Source organism: Rhinoraja longicauda, chromosome 8 (assembly GCF_053455715.1).
Source record: "Rhinoraja longicauda isolate Sanriku21f chromosome 8, sRhiLon1.1, whole genome shotgun sequence".
NCBI classification, from domain to species: Eukaryota; Metazoa; Chordata; class Chondrichthyes; order Rajiformes; family Arhynchobatidae; genus Rhinoraja; species Rhinoraja longicauda.
This window is the reverse complement of record NC_135960.1, coordinates 58,710,084-58,730,769: the sequence shown is the minus strand read 5'-3', so window position 1 is coordinate 58,730,769 and position 20,686 is coordinate 58,710,084. Positions and strand designations below refer to the sequence as shown.

At 41.9% G+C, this 20,686-nt stretch overlaps 1 protein-coding gene across 1 annotated transcript in view; it reads right to left on the bottom strand.

The window, feature by feature from the left end:
• Positions 1 to 12: 12 nt before the first annotated feature.
• Positions 13 to 20,686, bottom strand: part of zc3h15 (zinc finger CCCH-type containing 15) — a 28,755-nt gene continuing 8,081 nt past the window's right edge. The window contains exons 2-10 of the mRNA XM_078404072.1: positions 16,253 to 16,354; positions 15,848 to 15,956; positions 13,137 to 13,289; positions 7,323 to 7,408; positions 6,477 to 6,656; positions 5,258 to 5,404; positions 5,068 to 5,166; positions 4,842 to 4,995; positions 13 to 874 (exon numbers count right to left, since the gene is read on the bottom strand). Of these exons, the coding sequence (XP_078260198.1) occupies positions 702 to 874; positions 4,842 to 4,995; positions 5,068 to 5,166; positions 5,258 to 5,404; positions 6,477 to 6,656; positions 7,323 to 7,408; positions 13,137 to 13,289; positions 15,848 to 15,956; positions 16,253 to 16,354 (1,203 nt within the window). The 3' untranslated portion in view covers positions 13 to 701. The remainder of the gene's footprint in view (positions 875 to 4,841; positions 4,996 to 5,067; positions 5,167 to 5,257; positions 5,405 to 6,476; positions 6,657 to 7,322; positions 7,409 to 13,136; positions 13,290 to 15,847; positions 15,957 to 16,252; positions 16,355 to 20,686) is intronic.

Here is a 20,686-nt window from a genome sequence, read left to right as displayed (position 1 = left end):
TATTTACAACTTGCACAGACATGAATGGTAAGGAAAATTTAAAATATTTAGACACTTGCATCATTTGTTTCAAGCAGTTCAATACTCAACACTGCCAATTTTATATTCTGTATCTTGATGAATTTGTAAACTATGGGTTCGGCAGTGGTGCTTGATACACTCCATCATGTGGCAACTGGCATTACGATAGCCTAGATCACCACTGTTCTCCAAGTAATGATCTACAGAATAATTTAATCAGAATGGTTAACTTTGGTTCACTCTCCTTTTAAGTATGTAGTTTCATATCCTATGTTCAGATGGTTCTATGTCTTTTTTTGACCAAAAGAATGAGTTCAAGCACATTGTTTGAAGGGAATATTGTTATTGCTCTTCAAGTTGATTATATTCAAATTAGTTAACTGTCTGGAGCTCAGAGCAAAGTGTGACGTTTGCGATTATAGTTGGCAATGTCAGAGAATATCTGCTTACTCGAATTTTAGACAATTTGGAAAGGTAGATTTTCATTACTGGTGGCTTACAGGGCAACATTACACCATGGTAAATGCCAATGTATACCATACTTCTGCATGTTTCAAAAGCAGCACAGGAGAGGTCTATGGGATCAAACATTAAATAAACATCTGACTGATTTCTTTAACATGAAGTCTTTTGAATTTCCACCTCCAAGTCTAGATTCAACATGCTTATCTCCATCTTCCTTAATCTTCCAGATCCAAGTCATCTAATTCATCATCTAGCTCATCAAAGTCTTCTCCAGTAAAGAGATTTTCATCTACAGGGACACCATCAACGTGACCATCTGTTAATTCTCCATCCACGATATCAACGCTTTCACTATCAACTCCTCCCGAGGCCTCGTCCAATTTATATTCTGCAATAAATGAAATAATGCACCATAAAATGAGAGAAGCCCCAATGAAAATAAGGATGTGGCACACAATTTCCATATGCAATAAAAAAAGGAATTAGAGACTTCTGATCACATCTACAAAACTTAAATATGCAACCATTTTGCATTAACTAACATTAAAAAAACACAGGAATGGCACGTTGATAAAGTAAAATAAATGGATATTCACCATGAAATTCATTTGCTGTATATTTTCAATTAGTGTAAATTTAATATTTTACTTTGCAGTAAAGCACCACATCTGATGGGATCGAGCCTCCCCTCCCCCATTTTTATGTTTCTTGTCCTTAATTTGTCCTTAAACGCTTTCTGGCAATGAATAGGTGGTAGTTGCAAGGTTGGGACGAAACATTCATGAAAGTGCAAGATCATTTGATTGGATCGTCAATCTGCTTCAAAGTAAATGCTCTGAATGAGTTTAACCCGCTTCCCCATTCCTCCGTTTAAACCCGAGCATTAGTCCAATTATTTTGAGAATTACAAACAGCTACGCAGCAGGATGCAATCCAGGGTAGCAATAGTTTGAAATAAACTGCGATAATTGTGGTTTGGTCATCAGTGGGTTGAAATACTTTGGCTATGCAATCCCAAGTAAATGATAGATTACTGAATCTTAAAGTTGCTTCAGGGAAAACTTAGCCACCACAATTTCAAAAAGGTTCATGTCAGCCAATTTGGCAATGACTTCTCATTAATTCAACATTTAATTAGTAATTGGTTACCAGTCTTACGTTGAAACATTCAATAAACTGCACAGGCACAACATTTAATTTAGAATTTACAAAATATATCAGATGGTGCTTTATAACAAGTGGAAAAAAGTGTTGTCGACCAGAGTTTTAGATTACCAATATGGCCCTCTCAAAAGTTGTGCAGCTCTTGTAAACAGAGTAAACACCATAAAAAACAGATCCAGAAATTTATTAAAAGGTCTGTGACATTTGTAATGTGAGAGGTGAATTAATAGCACAAATGGAAATGGGCACGGCCTAGTGGGTGGGGCATTAGAGGCAGTGATGCAAAGTGAATACCTCAAGATTGTTCCCTTTTAGAAAAGACAACCAAACTGGAAAAGGCAACAGGCTATGGTTTTATAGGCTTCAAAGAGAGGGAGGCAGAAGTTTGGTCTAACTGATCAAATGGTAGAATCAATCTGGGTGGAACCAAGAAACAGCAAAGGCAGAAAGCATATATACCACCCCAATCCAAGGCAGCACCATGGCGCAGCAGTAGAGTTGCTGCATTACAGCACCGGAGACCCAGGTTCAATCCTGAATAAGGAAACAAACTTCTTTTGAATCTGTATTTTGCAATAAGTAAGGGGTAATTGATTATCCAGTAGTTGAGAGACAGAAGTGAAAGAATGATATTTTTATATAAAAGAAGGATTTTCTTCAGCCTGAAACAAAACTCGTAAATCTGATCACAAGAAACTCCAAAGGCATAAGAGCTGGTTGTGATAGATTGGGAAAATATAATAAATAGTAAACGAGTATTTAGCTTACAATATGTAAAGGCAAACGTGGTTCTGCAAAGGTATTTGCTACAATTTCAGATAGATAGTATACGAAAATAACTGCAGATGCTGGTACAAATCGATTTATTCACAAAATACTGGAGTAACTCAGCAGGTCAGGCAGCATCTCGGGAGAGAAGGAATGGGTGACGTTTTGGGTCGAGACCCTTCTTCAGTCTGAAGACGTACAGGTATGTAGGTTAATTGGCTGGGTAAATGTAAAAATTGTCCCTAGTGGGTGTAGGATAGTGTTAATGTACGGGGATCGCTGGGCGGCACGGACTTGGAGGGCCGAAAAGGCCTGTTTCCGGCTGTATATATATGATATGATATGAAGAAGGGTCTCGACCCGAAACGTCACCCATTCCTTCAGATAGATAGTATGTACTTATGGAAGTTCGCCTTCATAGTCACAAACATCTCCAAGAAATAAATAGAGAACAGGTTTAGAATGAGCAAAGAGCTCAAAGAATGAGTTGTAATTGTAATTAATTTAATAGCCAAGTATGTAAACATACAAGGAATTTGATTTGTCAACAGTCATACAAAAAAGCAACAAGATAGTTAGCAAAAAAAAAATAGTCTTGGCATAATTAATGGGATTGAAACAGGATTAATCGCCAGAGCCTAATGATCTGCACCCTAGACTTTTCAAGGTGGTGACCGTGGGAGTTAAAATAGCATACGCACTCTTTGCCATCTAACATTCCATAGATTCTAGTACGGTTTGCAAATTGAAAGGGATGAAATGTAATCTTATTACTTGATGAAATAGATGGAATAGCAAATTTTGGACAAGTTAGCTTGACAACAGTAATGAGAAATAGGTTGGAACCTATTAAGGAAGTGGAAACAGGGCACTCGGAAAATACGATTAAAGCAGATTCAATATCCATTTGTGAAAGGGATATCTTGTTTGACAAATCCAAAGATTGAGGTTGTATAACAGTATATAACAGAACTTTATTGTCATTCGGTATAAATACCGAACGAAATTTCAGCAGTCACAAGACACAGCAAAAAAGAAAAGAACACAGGACACACGACCCCAACACCAACATCCATCACAGTGACTCCAAACACCCCCTCACTGTGATGGAAGGCAACAAAACTTCCACTCTCTTCCCCCCCCCGCCCACGGACAGGCAGCTCGACCCCTACCGAGGCAACCGACACGCACAGCCCCCGCAAGGGGATGGAAGGCCCCGTGGCCGAGCCGCACCGGGCACTGAAACGTCCCGCGGCTGAGCCGCGCCGGCGATGTTAAGTCCAGCGGCCGAGCCGCGCCGGGCGATGGAAGGCACCGCGGCCGCTGCTAAGTCCCGCGGCCGAGCCGCACCGGACACTGAAACGTCCCGCAGCCGAGCCGCGCCGGCGATGTTAAGTCCAGCGGCCGAGCCGCACCGGGCACTGAAACGTCCCGCAGCCGAGCCGGCGATGTTAAGTCCCGCAGCCGAGCCGCACCGGGCGATGGAAGGCCCCGCGGCCGAGCCGGGCGCTGAACTGTTCCGCGGCCGAGCCGCACCGGGCGATGGAAGGCCCCGCGGCCGAGCCGCACCGAGCACTGAACCGTCCCGCGGCCGTACTGGGCGATGGAAGGCCCCGCGGCCGAGCCGCGCCGGGCATTGTTAGGTCCCGCGGCCGAGCCGCGCCGGCGATGTTAAGTCCAGCGGCCGAGCTGGAAGGCCCCGCGGGCGATGAAAGGCCCCGCGGCCGAGCTGCGCCCCGGGGAAGAGACCCAATAAAAGAAAGGTTTCCCCCACCCCACCCCCCACACATACACAGCCAAAAACAGAAACAAAAACCATCCCAACACCGACACACACAAAAAAAAGATAAACAGACTGCCAGAGAGCCGCAGCCGTTAGGCGCAGCCACACGTGACCGGACCTAGCAGAATAAAGGAGAACAATCAAATGCAGTGTATCTTCACTATCAAAAAAGGCCTTTGAAAATACACCACACAAGATATTGGAGATAATGTATTGGCATGGATTAAGGAATGATTAACACACCAAAATCAATAGTGACTAATAGGCTACTTCTGGGTTGGGAGAACATGATTAGTGAAGTGCCACTGAGATGAGTAATGAAGGTACAAAGGATGATTGATCCTATTTCTTATTATCTGTTCTCTGGAATAAAATCTATCAGTACACAGGGCAGATGAGAATTTCAGCCTCCAGGAATCTAAACTATAATAGAAAAGTAAATGAAATATTTTGCTTAGCATTTGGTGACCAACATGAAGATACCAAATTTTTTAATCACAAACATCACTGTTAGCAAGCCAAGATCACACCATATAATGGAACAAGAGCTGGTGAAATCTGTGGCTGTTCATACTTCATTTGGACGACTGCAGATAGATCACCAGGACCTTCCAAGAAATTTTCAATTGAATCTACTCACCATCTGCATAATTTGACATTTCTTTTGGTAAACGTGCAGAATGTGTTTCTCCTCTCCTGTCAAATCCAGTTGAGACTGTAATGCCAGTCTTATCTATCTCCATTGGGACAAATCGTGAAGCATCAATGTCGCTGATCTCTGTCTCCTCGTCAACCTGGAATGAAGAGAATCAGTTAAAAGCCTATTATGGCAGGAAAGCAGTCAAAGGCTTTGTGGAGTGAGTTACCTCTTCGTTTTCTTCTTGAACATAATGGGTGTCATCTGCTTCCTCATCATCAGCATTGATCAATTCAGGCCGGAATTCAAAGACTTCTCGTCCACTCACCTGGTTGTGAAGAATTATTTCAAATTAGTCTTTGAATAAATATTAAATAGCATCAATTCAATAGGTGATGGAAACAGCAAATTATACATACGCCAAAAGCTTTGCCAGCATCGAAATCTGCTTTCCTCTTTTCTAGATCTTCTAGAGATTTCTCAATTTTCTCAAGTCTTTTCCTTTTTTTCCATTCCAAGAAGGTTTCAAGAGTGATCCTAGTTACTTCTGGTCCCAAGGCAGCTCTCTAAAATTTAAAGACAAAACTTAATTTACCTTATTTTGTTGAAGAGTTTTATTTATTACCAGACCAAGTGGACCCGTTGGGCCCAAACCTCTCCTGCATTGGTGCAGCTCCCTCTCCTCCGCCCCCCACCCCTCCTCAGGAGATAGATTTAAACTTTAAAATGTGAATAATTAAAAAAATATAACACCAATTTCAATTAAACTTCTTCCATTAGCACCAAAGGGACGACAGTGAGTGAGGTGGGCCTAAAATTCTCCCGCTATCATGTACCGTTTTGGCTGTAGTTCAGGAACAAACAAACAAGAGTTTTAGTATATAGATATCACTTCATAGAGGAGCTTCAACTGTACAGTTTAACATAATTTAAAAAGATGATCTTGAATTGTAACTGTGCAACTACTGAATGTATCCCATGTAATCAATGATTCAAAATATACTAAACCTACAAAACAGATACCTAGTTGAAGCCACTCCATGGAGCAGCAAAAAGGAAATTCACTTTTTATAACGGAAGCTGATTAGATCTTTTAATATTTAGCGTCACCATGTGGATAGAACATGTATTGCAGGCAGTACTATGAATAAATCATGTGTAGTGTGAGTGTTAAGATTTTTTATTTCAAGCCAATTTGTTGGTTGATTGAATGAGAACGTAAACAGCTTCTTTTGTTTTCTTGAACCTTATATTGAGTTATTTTTTAGTTTAGTTTAAAGATACAGGCGAAAACAGGCCCTTTGGCCCACCAGGTCCTCACCGACCAGCAATCCCCGCACACTAACACTATCCTACACACACTAGGCACAATTCACAATTTTACCAAGCCAATTAGCCTCAAACCTGTTCATCTTTGGAGCGTTGGGGAAAAACTGGAGCACCCGGAAAAAACCCACGCAAGTCACGGGGAGAACGTACAAACGCCAGCATTCATAGTAAAGATCAAACCTGGGTCTCTGGTGCAGCAAGGCAACAACTTTACCCGCTGCGCCACCTTCTACAAAAAATGTTTTAGCCATGGACAACTCAAAGCACTTAGTAATGGTGAGATTAAATAACATAAAATGCTCTCTCTACCTCTATTTCTATTAAGTCTTCTAATGAAATTTCATCTTTTACTTCTTTCTTCTGGGTTTTCTTCAAAACAAAGCCCGGCGGCAAAGCATGACGGTACATACAGACGTTGCCTCCTCCTGGACATACCCAAAACCAGCCGTACTTGTTATTCTCTATGGCTTCAAGAAAATGTCTGCAAACCTAATCCGGGAATTAAAAAAAAAGAGACTCAATAACACATTTCTGTAAAACCTAATTCACTGCAGCCCACCACATTAAAATGTAGAAAATCCTACTAAAAAGTTATTATTCCAATTAAATAAAAAGCAATAATATGAATTAAAATTCAGTTGTTCATTAAATGTGGACCAGCTCTGCATGTTGGAATAAAGTGGTTGCAAATACAGAGTCAGTGGAAAATAAACAGATTCAACATAAATAGGTAGGAAAAAAACTGCAGATGCTGGTTTAAATCAAAGGTAGACACAAAATGCTGCAGTAACACTCGACCCGAAACATCACCCATTCCTTCTCTCCCGAGATGCTGCCTGACCCACTGAGTTACTCCAGCATTCTGTGTCTACCTTCAACATGAATAGGTTATTCGTGTTTATTGGAGAAAGTCACCATGATGTTTTGGCATCTTGCTGGCAACTTAGTTACATTCAGAGGATTTGCTCCTTATTACAGATTGACAGGCCAGTGACCCTTCTCCAACACATTGCAAAAATCAGCAGTTAAGGAACAAACATTTGCAGACCACTGGCTCTTTGCTGTGTCAAAAAAGGAGCTTATGTCTAAAAGTGTATGCTCGCATGCCTATTTTCTGCACAAAATTAACACACTTCACTGTTGAAATGTACTTACTATTGCCGTTTGCTTCTGATCCGCATCACCATGTTTTTTGTTGACCACTTCCTCCAATTTTTTAACATCCCAATTTTCCATTGTGTCTAAGGGGAAAAATATGTTTAACTGGTTGAGAACAATTAGCATCTAAGTACATTATCAGCATCAAAAGAGTGTGTACAGACTTGTCAATCGGAATTGTTTAGATTACAAGTAGCAAGACCTTATTTAAAACTTTCCAAGGTGCGGAATGTTAAAACAGCATGGTTGTCATATAGAACATTTGCTGGGGTCCATGTGTTAACAAAGAGCCTCAGTCTGATGTGACAGAAGTTGTCTCTCTTTCCCGTCAACCATCCGATTTTTGGCTGCATAGCTCTCCCCAGCCTGGAGATAGCACTTTGAAAACTATTCCAATGGCCTCTGATCACCATTGAGTTGTTCACACAAATCTCCAGACCTGTGCCACCAAAGAGCGTAAGATATCAACACAAACTTCCATTACATCCAACAGGTAGCGATGAGTGTGACTGTTGGATCTGCATTGAGGCAATACACAAAACAGGTGCTTCTAGTCACTGGCAATGGTTTCTCCCACTGTACAGTTAGCAGCTCACCCCAGCCCAGCACATCTTCAAATCGCCTCAGTGGCTCACACCATACTCAGCTGCAGTAACGTTTCACCCATGCATGCTATGAGCGGCAGTGTTCAACAGTGCGCACCAGTGCTTCGTACGTGTAGATATCAGTTTTAAAGCATAGGGATACACAACTGTGAGTGGTCAATCTTGAATCAGTCATCTACAGTGCAGTATTAGTATGTGCATCTCTCCGTGAGCCTGGAATGGTGACGCATTTCACCATTCACTGATCGTCAGCAGCAATCAGCAGCAGTCAGCAGCAATCAGCAGCAGCAATCAGCAGCAGCAGCAGCAATCAGCAGCAGCAGCAGCAATCAGCAGCAGCAGCAGCAATCAGCAGCAGCAGCAGCAATCAGCAGCAGCAGCAGCAATCAGCAGCAGCAATCAGCAGCAGCAGCAGCAATCAGCAGCAATCAGCAGCCGCAGCAATCAGCAGCAGCAATCAGCAGCCAGCAATAGCAGCCAGCAATCAGCAAGCTGTGTTGCTTGGGAAGTATTGTGTGGGGATAGTAAGGAGTAAGACCTGTGTGATCTCCTGGACAAGTTTCGATCGCCTAGCTTGGGGTCGGAGAGGAATTTCCCGGATTTTTCCCCCCAAATTGGCCTGGGTTTTTAATCCGGTTTTTTGCCTCTCCCAGGAGATCACTCAGTTCTTTTGGGTGGGCGGTTGGAGCAGCGGCCGGGCGGTAGGTTTAGAAACCGAGCACGGGGCTTTGTTTGGGGAGTATGAGTGCCAGGGCAGTTTATTGTTCTGGGTGTCGGATGTGGGGAATCTGGGAGTCTGATAGTCTTCCAGACATCCACATCTGCGCCAGGTGCGACGAGATGGGGCTCCTAAGAGACCGTATTAGGAACCTGGAGCGGCAGATTGATGACCTCCGTCTGGTCAGGGAGAGTGAGGAGGTTATAGATAGGAGTTACAGAGAGGTGGTCACTCCAAGACCACGGGAGGTAGACAAGTGGGTCACGGTTAGGGGGGGGCAAGGAGCAGAGGCAGGGACTAGAGAGTACCCCGGTGGCTGTACCCCTTGGAAATAAGTACTCCTGTTTAAGTACTGTTGGGGGGAACAGCCTACCTGGGGGCAGCGACGGTGCCCGGGCCTCTGGCAAGGAGTCCGGCCCTGTTGCTCAGAAGGGTAGGGAAAGGAAGAGGAGAGCGATAGTAATAGGGGACTCTATAGTGAGGGGGTCAGATAGGCGATTCTGTGGACGCAGTCGGGAGACCCGGATGGTGGTTTGCCTCCCTGGTGCCGGTGTCCGGGATGTGTCTGAGCGTGTCCAGGATATCCTGAAAGGGGAGGGAGATTGGCAATTAAATATTCCAGGATTTCATTGTTTCAGATGTGATAGAATCGGAGGGGCAAGAGGTGGGGGTGTTGCATTGCTTGTCAGGGAGGATATCACAGCAGTGCTTTGGCAGGACAGACTAGAAGGCTCGATTAGGGAGGCTGTTTGGGTGGAACTCAGAAATGAGAAAGGTTTAGCAACACTTATAGGGGTGTATTATAGACCGCCAAATAGGGAACGAGAATTGGAAGAGCAAATATGTAAGGAGATAACAGATATTAGTAGTAAGCACAGAGTAGTGATTGTGGGTGATTTCAATTTTCCGTATATAGACTGGGAATCACATTCTGTTAAAGGGCTGGATGGTTTGGAGTTTGTAAAATGTGTGCAGGATAGTTTTTTGCAGCAATACGTAGAGGTACCTACCAGAGAAGGGGCAGTGTTGGACCTCCTGTTAGGAAATGAGACGGGTCAGGTGACGGAGGTATGTGTTGAGGAGCACTTTGGGTCTAGTGATCACAATGCCATTAGTTTCAATATAATTATGGAGAAGGTCAAATCTGGACCAAGGGTTGAGATTTTGGATTGGAGAAAGGCTAATTTTGAGGAGATGAGAAAGGATTTAAAAGGAGTGAATTGGGACATTTTGTTTTACGAAAAGGATATAATAGAGAAATGGAGGATATTTAAAGGTGAAATTTTGAGAGTACAGAGTCTTTATGTCCCTGTTCGGTGGAAAGGAAAGAATAATAATTTGAAAGAGCCGTGGTTTTCCAGGGAAATTGGACACTTGGTTCGGAAAAAGAGGGAGATATACAATAAATATAAGCGGCAGGGAGTAAATGAGGTTCTTGAGGAATATAAAGAATGTAAAAGGAATCTTAAGAAGGAAATTAGAAAAGCGAAAAAAAGATATGAGGCTGCTTTGGCAAGTAATGTAAAAGTAAACCCCAAGGGGTTCTACAGATATGTCAATAGCAAAAGGATAGCGAGGGATAAAATTGGTCCATTAGAGAGTCAGAGTGGACAGCTATGTGCTGAGCCGGAAGAAATGGGGGAGATATTAAACAATTTATTTTCTTCGGTATTCACCGAGGAGAAGGATATTGAATTATGTGAGGTAAGCGAAACAAGTAGAGTAGTGATGGAAATTATGAAGATTAAAGAAGAGGAGGTACGGACACTTTTGAAAAATATAAAAGTGGATAAGTCTCCAGGTCCTGATAGGATATTCCCTAGGACATTGAGGGAAGTTAGTGCAGAAATAGCAGGGGCTATGACGGAAATATTTCAAACGTCATTAGAAACGGGGATGGTGCCGGAAGATTGGCGCATTGCGCATGTTGTGCCTTTGTTTAAAAAAGGTTCTAAAAGTAAACCTAGCAATTATAGACCTGTTAGTTTGACGTCTGTGGTGGGAAAATTAATGGAAAAGATACTTAGGGACAATATATATAATTATTTGGATAAACAAGGCCTGATTAGAAACAGTCAACATGGATTTGTGCCTGGAAGGTCATGTTGACTAATCTTCTTGAATTTTTTGAGGAGGTTACCAGGGAAATTGATAGGGGCAAGGCTGTGGATGTTGTCTATATGGACTTCAGTAAGGCATTTGACAAGGTTCCACATGGAAGGTTGATTAAGAAGGTTAAATCGTTGGGTATTAATAGTGAGGTTGCAAGATGGATTCAACAATGGCTGAATGGGAGATACCAGAGGGTAATGGTTGACAATTGTATGTCAGGTTGAAGGCCAGTGTCTAGTGGAGTACCCCAAGGATCTGTGTTGGGTCCACTGTTGTTTGTCATTTACATTAATGATCTGGATGATGGTGTGGCAAATTGATTAGTAAATATGCAGATGATACTAAGATAGGTGGTGTAGTTAATAATGAAGTAGAGTTTCAAAGTCTACAGAGAGACTTGGGCCTTTTGGAAGGGTGGGCTGAAAGATGGCAGATGGAGTTTAATGCTGATAAATGAGGTGCTGCATTTTGGTAGGACAAATCAAAATAGGACGTACAGGGTAAATGGTAGGGAATTGAGGAATGCAGTGGAACAGAGGGATCTGGGAATAACTGTGCATTGTTCCCTGAAGGTGGAATCTCATGTGGATAGGGTGGCGAAGAAGGCGTTTGGTATGCTTGCCTTTATAAATCAGAACATCGAGTATAGAAGTTGGGATGTAATGTTAAAATTGTACAGGGCATTGGTGAGGCCGAATCTGGAGTATGGTGTGCAGTTCTGGTCGCCAAATTATAGGAAGGATGTCGACAAAATGGAGAGGGTACAGAGGAGATTTACTAGAATGTTGCCTGGGTTTCAGCACTTAAGCTACAGAGAGAGGTTGAATAGGTTGGGTCTTTATTCTTTGGAGCGTAGAAGGTTGAGGGGGGACTTGATAGAGGTTTTTAAAATTTTGAGGGACGGACAGAGTTGACGTGGGTAGGCTTTTCCCTTTGAGAGTGGGGAAGATTCCAACAAGGGGACATAGCTTCAGAATTGAGGGACAAAAGTTTAGGGGTAACATGAGGGGTAACTTCTTTACTCAGAGGGTGGTGGCTGTATGGAATAGGCTTCCGGTGGAAGTGGTGGAGGCAGGCTCAATTTTATTTTATTATTTAAGAGTAAATTGGATAGGTATATGGATAAGAGGGGATTAGAGGGTTATGGTCTGAGTGCAGGTAGATGAGACTAGGTCAGGGAGAGTGGTCGGCGTGGACTGGTAGGGCCGAACGGGCCTGTTTCCGTGCTGTAGTTGTTATATGGTTATATTATATGGTTATAACAAAGGTGTTTTAGTGAATTGTGCCTGAAATTTATCTGGAGTAGAATCCAAGGTAGAACCCTAGTTTAAATTAAAAACTGCACAGTGCAAAGCAACGTGAAGGATCTGAAAAGCTAGACTGTAGACCGTGGCCCCAAACTATTATTACATTTGAATATAACCATATTTCCTTCAGAGGTAGTAGAATATTTCAGCTCATCAATTCATGCTGACTCACAGAACACCCTATCCATTAATTTTCTCAGTAACCTATTCTTCCCTATTCCCTTCACTAGCCCCAGATTCTATCAGTCGCTTACACACAAAGGGTTGCTGAAAACGGCCAATTAACCTCACAAATTTTGCACGTTTTTGGATTATGGTCAAAGAAAGACCAGGCAAACCACAGACAGTAGCCGGGTCAAGATTGAACAGGGATTGGTAAAGCTCTAAGGCAAGCAGTGCCGCTGCACAATAATTATTTGTTTATCCATCAATGAACATGGAGGCATAAGTGATAAAACAGTATTATGTATAAGATATAAAATGTAAGAAATAAGCACAATGTCAGGCAGCTTGTCCGAGACTAAATTCAGCAGATGTGGGAATTTGGATCAAAACAAATTGCTGGAACAAATAAGTGGGTCAAGCAAATGCTACTTGACCAGCTGAGTTCCTCCAACTGTTATTTCATGTTGATGATCTTTTATCAGAACTGATGAAATTTAAACTCCCAAGTGAACTGATGACAAGAGCCAAGTTACTACTTTTAAAAATTCCAGAGAACACTGTTTACAAATTGTCAGATGTATTCACACATGACTGGTCATAATTTGGTGAATTCAAGATTAACTCAAAAATTGAAACATACCTTTATAACAGTTAAATTAATTTACAACATGGCAAACAAGCCTCATGTGGAAACAAAAGGAGCAGAAAAAAAACCTTGCAGGGAGAACTTTACAAGGATTGTTTGAACAGTTATATGCTAATCAATAATATTTGGCCTAGAAATGCATTACTGAATGTCATGATGAAACACCGGACAAGAAATCAATGGTCAAACCAGATAAAGATGAATTAAGATTAAATGAAGAAAACCTCAATAAATTTAAGATAAAATATGTTAACTTACCTTTCTCAAGCTCTTCATCTCTGCCATCTACATACATACTGCGTTTTTCACTTTTTCTTTCAAGGGTCAGGTCATGCGAAAACTTGCATTTGTCACCTTTGGTACACTGACCTTGTTTGTAAAATGCACAGACCACAGATTTGGGATCTGCTCCTAGAAGGCAAATTTAAAAAAAGTAATATTTGCCATAACCTTTACTCTCACTTGGCTTTTAACAACTTACTTTTGTGCTGACTTTTTGTGCTCACTGTACAAATGTTGGATGATATTATTAAAAATGTCACTGGGGGATTTGAAACAGAAAAAAGTTCAAGAAATACAATTACATCCAAAATTTGTAATTTGCAGCCGAAAAAGCTGGGAGAAAATGTCAAATGGAGTGATTGCTACTCTGGATAAGAGCAGCTAGAAGCAGCAGAGGGAGAGCAGACAAAATACCCCTTTGTTTGAAATACACTTCTCCCCAGTTTAAAGCCAGAAACACTATACAGCAGGATTAGCAAAGAAATGTTAAACGCCAGCAACATATGGTCCTGAAGCAAAACCCCCTATTTTATACTGTTTCAACAAAAATTCAGTGTCCCCACTACAAATCAGTGATGCAACTTTAAATCAACCCATGAGCTGATCATAGAAACATAGAAAAAAGTGCAGGAGACCATTCGGCCCTCCGAGCCAGCACTGCCATTCATTGTGATCATGGCTGATCGTCCACAATCAATAACCCGTGCCTGCCTTCTCCCCATATCCCTTGATTCCACTAGGCCTAGATCTCTATCTAACTCCTTCGATGTTATTCCTAGGAAATCAAGGTGCCGGGGAAAAACTGCCTTAAGGGTGTCACACAAAAGACTCTGCAATTATGATAGCTAACCCATTATTCTCCTTCAAAAGGTTTATTCTAAACAAATTATTCCATTAAGGTTGAACTCACATTGAACAATACAGGATTGATATAATACGGTAATTTTGACTAATCCTTTATGACCACAAAATCTGATGTTTATGGTACAAATATGTAACAAAAGAGTGTTTTTGGACTGCCATTAAAATTGCTTCGTCCTCTCATCATCATATCCTGTTTCTGATTCCCTTTACAATAGCTTATTTTATTTCTACTTCAGCTCAATGCAAGTAGAAGTTTCTAATGCTATCACCTGCTGCTTCTATCCAGAAACAAAATGCTATAGACTTGAACTTCCCAGGAAATGTACACCACAAAGTCAATATTAGTGGTAAAAATACAATTCTCTTGCAAACAATCATTAGAAGAATAACATCTATGCTGGTTACATTTAAATTATTGATCATCTTATCCTTGAAAGGTAATCTCAAGGAAAGATACAAAATCTTTCCAGGACTAGATAGGGTAGATGCAGAGATGATGCTCCCCTGGTGGGGTGCAAACAGCATCAAAACATGGGGTTGATGATTCACGATAGCAGCGGGTGGCTGAAGCTCCCCGAACGCAAGACCCAGCCGACCATGCCTGGAAGGGGAGCCTGCCCCTGCTGACCAGAGACTGGGAGGATGGAGCTGGTGATGATGATGGGCATGTCTATGGAATTCTTTATCCAAGAGCCTGTGTAGTATCAGTTGTCGAGTATAGATCAATAGATTTGTGGGTATTAGGGGAATCATGGAATTTGGGATTAGTGCAAGAAAGTAACACTAAGTTAAACAGACCCACTAAGATCTTACGGATTGACAGAGCAGACACGAGAATGCTAAATAACCTACTCCTGCTTTGATTTCTTGCAAAACTTTTAAACTTTGCCACTATAATTCTCAGCATTATCACAAACATACAGCATATGTTGGTCTACAGAAGTTAGGGTTGGGGTGCAGCTGGGAATGAGGCAATGGGAGAGGAGGGGGTGGGGGGATGGAGTGGTGGTGAGAAGATACTGGATGTCAATACAGCCAATGTAGTTAATTGCACCAGCTGATCTTAAGTACATCTCTCTCCCTACCAAAGTCTCTGCAGGTCTATGAAGAACTGAAGGATCTGCGAGACTGATATGTTGGACTATTCCTGCTGGCCCAATGTCTTGCGATGCTGTATTGGAGATGCTGCTGTAATAGGAGAAAAAAAAAAAACAATGTGGGAGATAGACAGTGGAAGATCATGTAATAATTGGGAATGAAATAAGGCCAAATCTAAAGTTTAAACTAAAGTGAGAAAGGGAAGTCAGAATCTGATCAGCAGATAAGGAAAGACAAAGAAGATATGAAGCACAAGATTTTATTAATTCAAACAGGCAGTGTTCAAGTGTGGAGAGAAGAATCTGGATATTTTCTTTTACATGATATTTTTGCTCACTGTATGATTTCAAAGGAATGGTTCAGGCATATTATATTCTGTATGTTTGGAGATAATGTTGATAATTACAGTTTAGAATATTACTGGTCTCTGCTCTTTCTTGTCTATTTCCACAAGTTGCATTGAGGTTGTAAACTGATAAGCCATATCTAGCAGGTAAATGATTTACTATGTCAAGATGGCTGCCACAGTGTATGGTTTGACTATTAGCAGAATTAGTATTAAGCCATGACTACTTCCCTACATTTTAGTTAAACGCTGTTAAATTGAAGGGCATCAAATCATTTTAAGGGAAACAATATTTTAAGAACTGGCAGAGATCATTATCAATACCATATTTTAGGTTAATTTCAAAGATCAGAGTTGACCGTTGTAAAATAAAAAATACCTTTGCTGATCTTCTGAGCAACTACGACTGGTTTAAAAAGTTCATTAAGCTCTTGGAGCTCTTTCTTTTTATCATCCTTCTTAGATTTCTTTTCATCACCAAAAGGTATCTGAAGAGCATAAACACACTGTAAACAAGCTTTAAACATTCATTAAGGCACTCAAAATATTTAAAACTTTTTAAATTCAAACCGAGAGATCAGTAAAGGCTAGTTCTCTGGTGTGTTTCTTGATTCAATTTTTTTTCATACTTCTCATTTATTAATACAATGTTATTCAAGTTTCATTATTCCAGAACTTGAGGCATTCCTCGGGGCAACATTATTAAATACATTTAAAGGGTTTTCCTACGAGTTGGCTCATTCTGCTTCACATTATGCAGTCTCCAGCCTTTAATTCACTGTACCTGTTTTCCACCTGCTTGCCCATGCTTGACTTGACTTGTGACAGTTTTGATGAATTTTTGTTGCTTTGCTCCTTTTTTGTTCTTCAGACCAAAAGTCTTGTCCTAGAACAGCATTAAAAAAAGTAAGTAAACTGCATTTAGATACCAACCTATCATTCATTTGTCATTTATCGGCACGGTAGCGCAGCGGTAGAGTTGCTGCTTTACAGCGAATGCAGCGCCGGAGACTCAGGTTCGATCCTGACTACGGGTGCTGCACTGTAAGGAGTTTGTACGTTCTCCCCGTGACCTGCGTGGGTTTTCTCCGAGATCTTCGGTTTCCTCCCACACTCCAAAGACGTACAGGTATGTAGGTTAATTGGCTGGGTAAATGTAAAAATTGTCCCTAGTGGGTGTAGGATAGTGTTAATGTACGGGGATCACTGGGCGGCACGGACTTGGAGGGCCGAAAAGGCCTGTTTCCGGCTGTATATATATGATATGATATGATATGATAATGGGTGTCAAACCATTCCATTTAGTCTCTCCCTATTCTTGGTATAGTCTATACCATTTGTCGATAGTAAGGAAGGCAAATGCAATGCTGGCATTTATTTTGAGAGGACTACAATGCAAAAAAAACAGGGATGTAATGCTGAGGCAATATAAGGCGCTGATCAGACTGCATTTAGAGTATTGTGAGCAGTTCTGGGCCCCTTATCTGAGGAAGGATGTGCTGGCATTGGAGAGGGCCCGGAGGTTTACAAGAGTGATCCCAGGAATGATTGGGTTAACATATAATGAGCGTTTGAAGGCAGAGGACCTGCACTCAGTTTAGAAGGATGAGGGGGGGACACCTCATTGAAACTTACCAAATAGTGAAAGGCCTGGATAGAGTGAATGTGGAGAGGATGTTTCCACTAGTGGGAGAGTCTTGGACGAGAATAAAAGGACATACCTTTAGAAACATAGAAAATAGGGGCAGGAGAAGGCCATTCAGCCCTTTGAGCCAGCACCGCTATTCATTATGATCATGGCTGATCGCCCACAATCAATAACCCGTGGATGCCTTCTCCCCATATCCCTTTATTCCACTAGCCCCTAGAGCTCTATGTAACTCTCTCTTAAATCCATCCAGTGATTTGGCTTCCACTGCCCTCTGTGGCAGAGAATTCCACGAATTCACAACTCTAGGTGAAAAAGGTCATTCTCACCTCAGTTTTAAATGGCTTCCCCTTTATTTTAAGACTGTGGCCCCTGGTTCTGGACTCGCCCAACATTGGGAACATTTTTCCTGCATCTAGTTTGTCCAGTCCTTTTATAATTTTATGTTTCTATAAGATCCCCTCTCATCCTTCTAAACTCCAGTGAATACAAGCCTAGTCTTTTCAATCTTTCCTCATATGACAGTCCTGCCATCCCAGGGATCAATCTTGTGAACCTACGCTGCACTGCCTCAATTACAAGGATGTCCTTCCTCAAATTAGGAGACCAAAACTGTACACAATACTCCAGATGTGGTCTTACCAGGGCCATGTACAACTGCAGAAGAACCTCTTTACTCCTATACTGAAATCCTCTCGTTATGAAGGCCAACATGCCATTAGCTTTCTTCACTGCTTGCTGTACCAGCACACCAACTTTCAGTGACTGGTGTGCAAGGACACCCAGGTCTCACTGCACTTCCCCCTTACCTAACCTGACACCATTGAGATAATAATCTGCCTCCTTGTTTTTGCCGCCAAAGTGGATAACCTCACATTTATCTATATTATACTGCATCTGCCCACTCACTCAACCTGTCCAGGTCACCCTGCAACCTCCTAACATCCTCTTCACACAAGGGAGACGAAGGAATCTCTTTAGTCAGAGGGTGGTGAACCTGTGGAATTCATTGCCATAGATGGTTGTGGAGGCCAAGTCAATGGATATTTTTAAGGTGGAGATTGACAATTTCTTGATTTGTAATGGCGGGGGTTATGGGGAGAAGGCAGGTGAATGAGGTTGAGAGGAAAAGATGGATCATCCATGATTGAATGGCAGAGAAGACTTGATGGGCCAAATGGCCCATTCTGCTCCTCGAACTTATAGTTTGCTGAGGTGATGACAGTGGACCCAGCATTAACTGGCTCTCCAATACAAATGCAAAGAGTTATGGTAGCACAGCTTTGTAACTGGTAATTAAGAGTCAGAATCATACAACATGGAAAAAGTCACTTTGGCCCAACTTGCCCCTGCTGGTCAAGATGCTCTACCCTAGTGCCTCCTGCCTACTTTGGCCCACATTCCTCCAAATCTTTCCGTTCCATGTACAGTGCATTCAGAAAGTATTCAGACCCCTTCACTTTTCCACATTTTGCTACGTTACAGCCTTACTTTAAAATGGATTAAATTTTTTTTTTTATCATCAATCTACACACAATACCCCATAATAAAAAAGCAAAAACAGGTGTTTAGAAATTTTGGCAAAGTAATTAAAAAGAAATAACTGAAATATCACACTTACATGAGTATTTAGACCCTTTACTCAGTACTTTGTTGAAGCACCTTTGGCAGCGATTACAGCCTCAAGTCTTCTTGGGTACATCTGTGTTTGGGTAATTTCTCCCATTCTTCTCTGCAGATCCTCTCAAGCTCTGTCAGGCTGGATGGGGAGTGCCGATGCACAGCTATTTTCAGGTCCCTCCCGAGATGTTCGATTGGGTTCAAGTCCGGGCTCTGGCTGGGCCACTCAAGGACATTCACAGACTTGCCACGAAGCCACTCCTGCGTTGTCTTGGCAGTGTGCTTAGGGTCGTTGTCCTGTTGGAAGGTGAACCTCTGCCCCAGTCTGAGGTCCAGAACGCTCTGGAGCAGGTTTTCATCAAGGATATCTCTGTACTTTGCTCCGTTCATCTTTCCCTTGATCCTGATTAGTCTCCCAGTTCCTACCGCTGAAAAACATCCCCACAGCATGATGCTGCCATCACCATGCTTCACCGTAGGTATGGTATTGACCAGGTGAAGAGCGGTACCGCTTGGCATTTAGGCCAAAGAGTTCAATCTTGGTTTCATCAGACCAGAGAATCTTGTTTCTCAAGGTCTGAGTCCTTTAGGTGCCTTTTGGCAAACAGCAAGCGGGATGTCATATGCCTTTTACTGAGGAGTGGTTTCCGTCTGGCCACTCTATCATAAAGGCCTGATTGGTGGAGTGCTGCAGATATAGTTGTCTTTCTGGAAGGTTCTCCCATCTTCACAGAGGAACTCTGGAGCTCTGTCAGAGTGACCATCGGGGTCTTGATCACCTCCCTGACCAAGGCCCTTCTCCCCCGATTGCTCAATTTGGCCGGGCGGCCAGCTCTATGAAGAGTCCTGGTGGTTCCAAAGTTCTTCCATTTAAGAATGACGGAGGCCACTGTGCTCTTCGGGACCTGCAATGCTGCAGAAATTGTTTTATACCCGTCCCCAGATCTGTGTCTCGACACAATCCTGTCTCGGAGGACTACAGACAATTCCTTTGTCTTCATGACTTGGTTTTTGCTCTGACATGCACTGTCAACTGCGGGACCTTATATAGACAGGTGTGTGCCTTTCCAAATCATGTCCAATCAATTTAATTTACCACGGGTGGACTCCAATCAAGTTGTAGAAACATCTCAAGGATAATCAATGGAAACAGGATGAACATAAGCTTAATTTGGGGTGCCATAGCAAAGGGTCTGAATACTTTCGTAAATGTGATATTTCAGTTATTTGCCCACAACTGCAGTTTAAACTGCACACAAACCTCCAGGTGAGATCTCATCAAGATGCTTTCCAGCATCCTTGCTCAAATATTTATTTCCTCTTGCAAAGGCAGTGTACAAAAGTTTGCCTTCCCAGCTATTTGCAGGACCAGACTCTCGCTTTCAACATGTGGTGTGCATGGAAGCCCAAGACACACAGTATCTATGCATTTATGTTAATCACCATTCAAATAATAATCTGAACCTGTGTTTTAGAACCAAAATGAATCACAGTGTCCAGGTCATGCTGAATTTGCAATACATTTGTGCACATTCAACTTCACTATAATCTTTGCATCATCATCACAGCTCACATTTTCGGTCACAATACAGGTCTCATCTGCAAACTTGAAAATGTCTATGTGAATAGATGGAATTCAGGCATCAATCCCTACAGCATTCAACTAGTTACTGCCTACCATTGAGAAAAAGAACTGTCTTATTTTCTGCAGTTTCCTATCTGATAACTAATTCATAATCCATGCCAGCAGAATACCCTTGATGTGCTTGAATTTTGTGTACGTCAATGACTTTATCAAAAGCTTTGTAAAATTTTTGGTTAGCACATGAACACTAATTGTTTTGAACGGTCAAGAATTTCTACTGCAGATTCATGCCAGTGGTAGATGTGCACTCTTATTTGTTGATAATGTTTCAATAAGCACAAATATATAGCAAGATCCATAAAAGT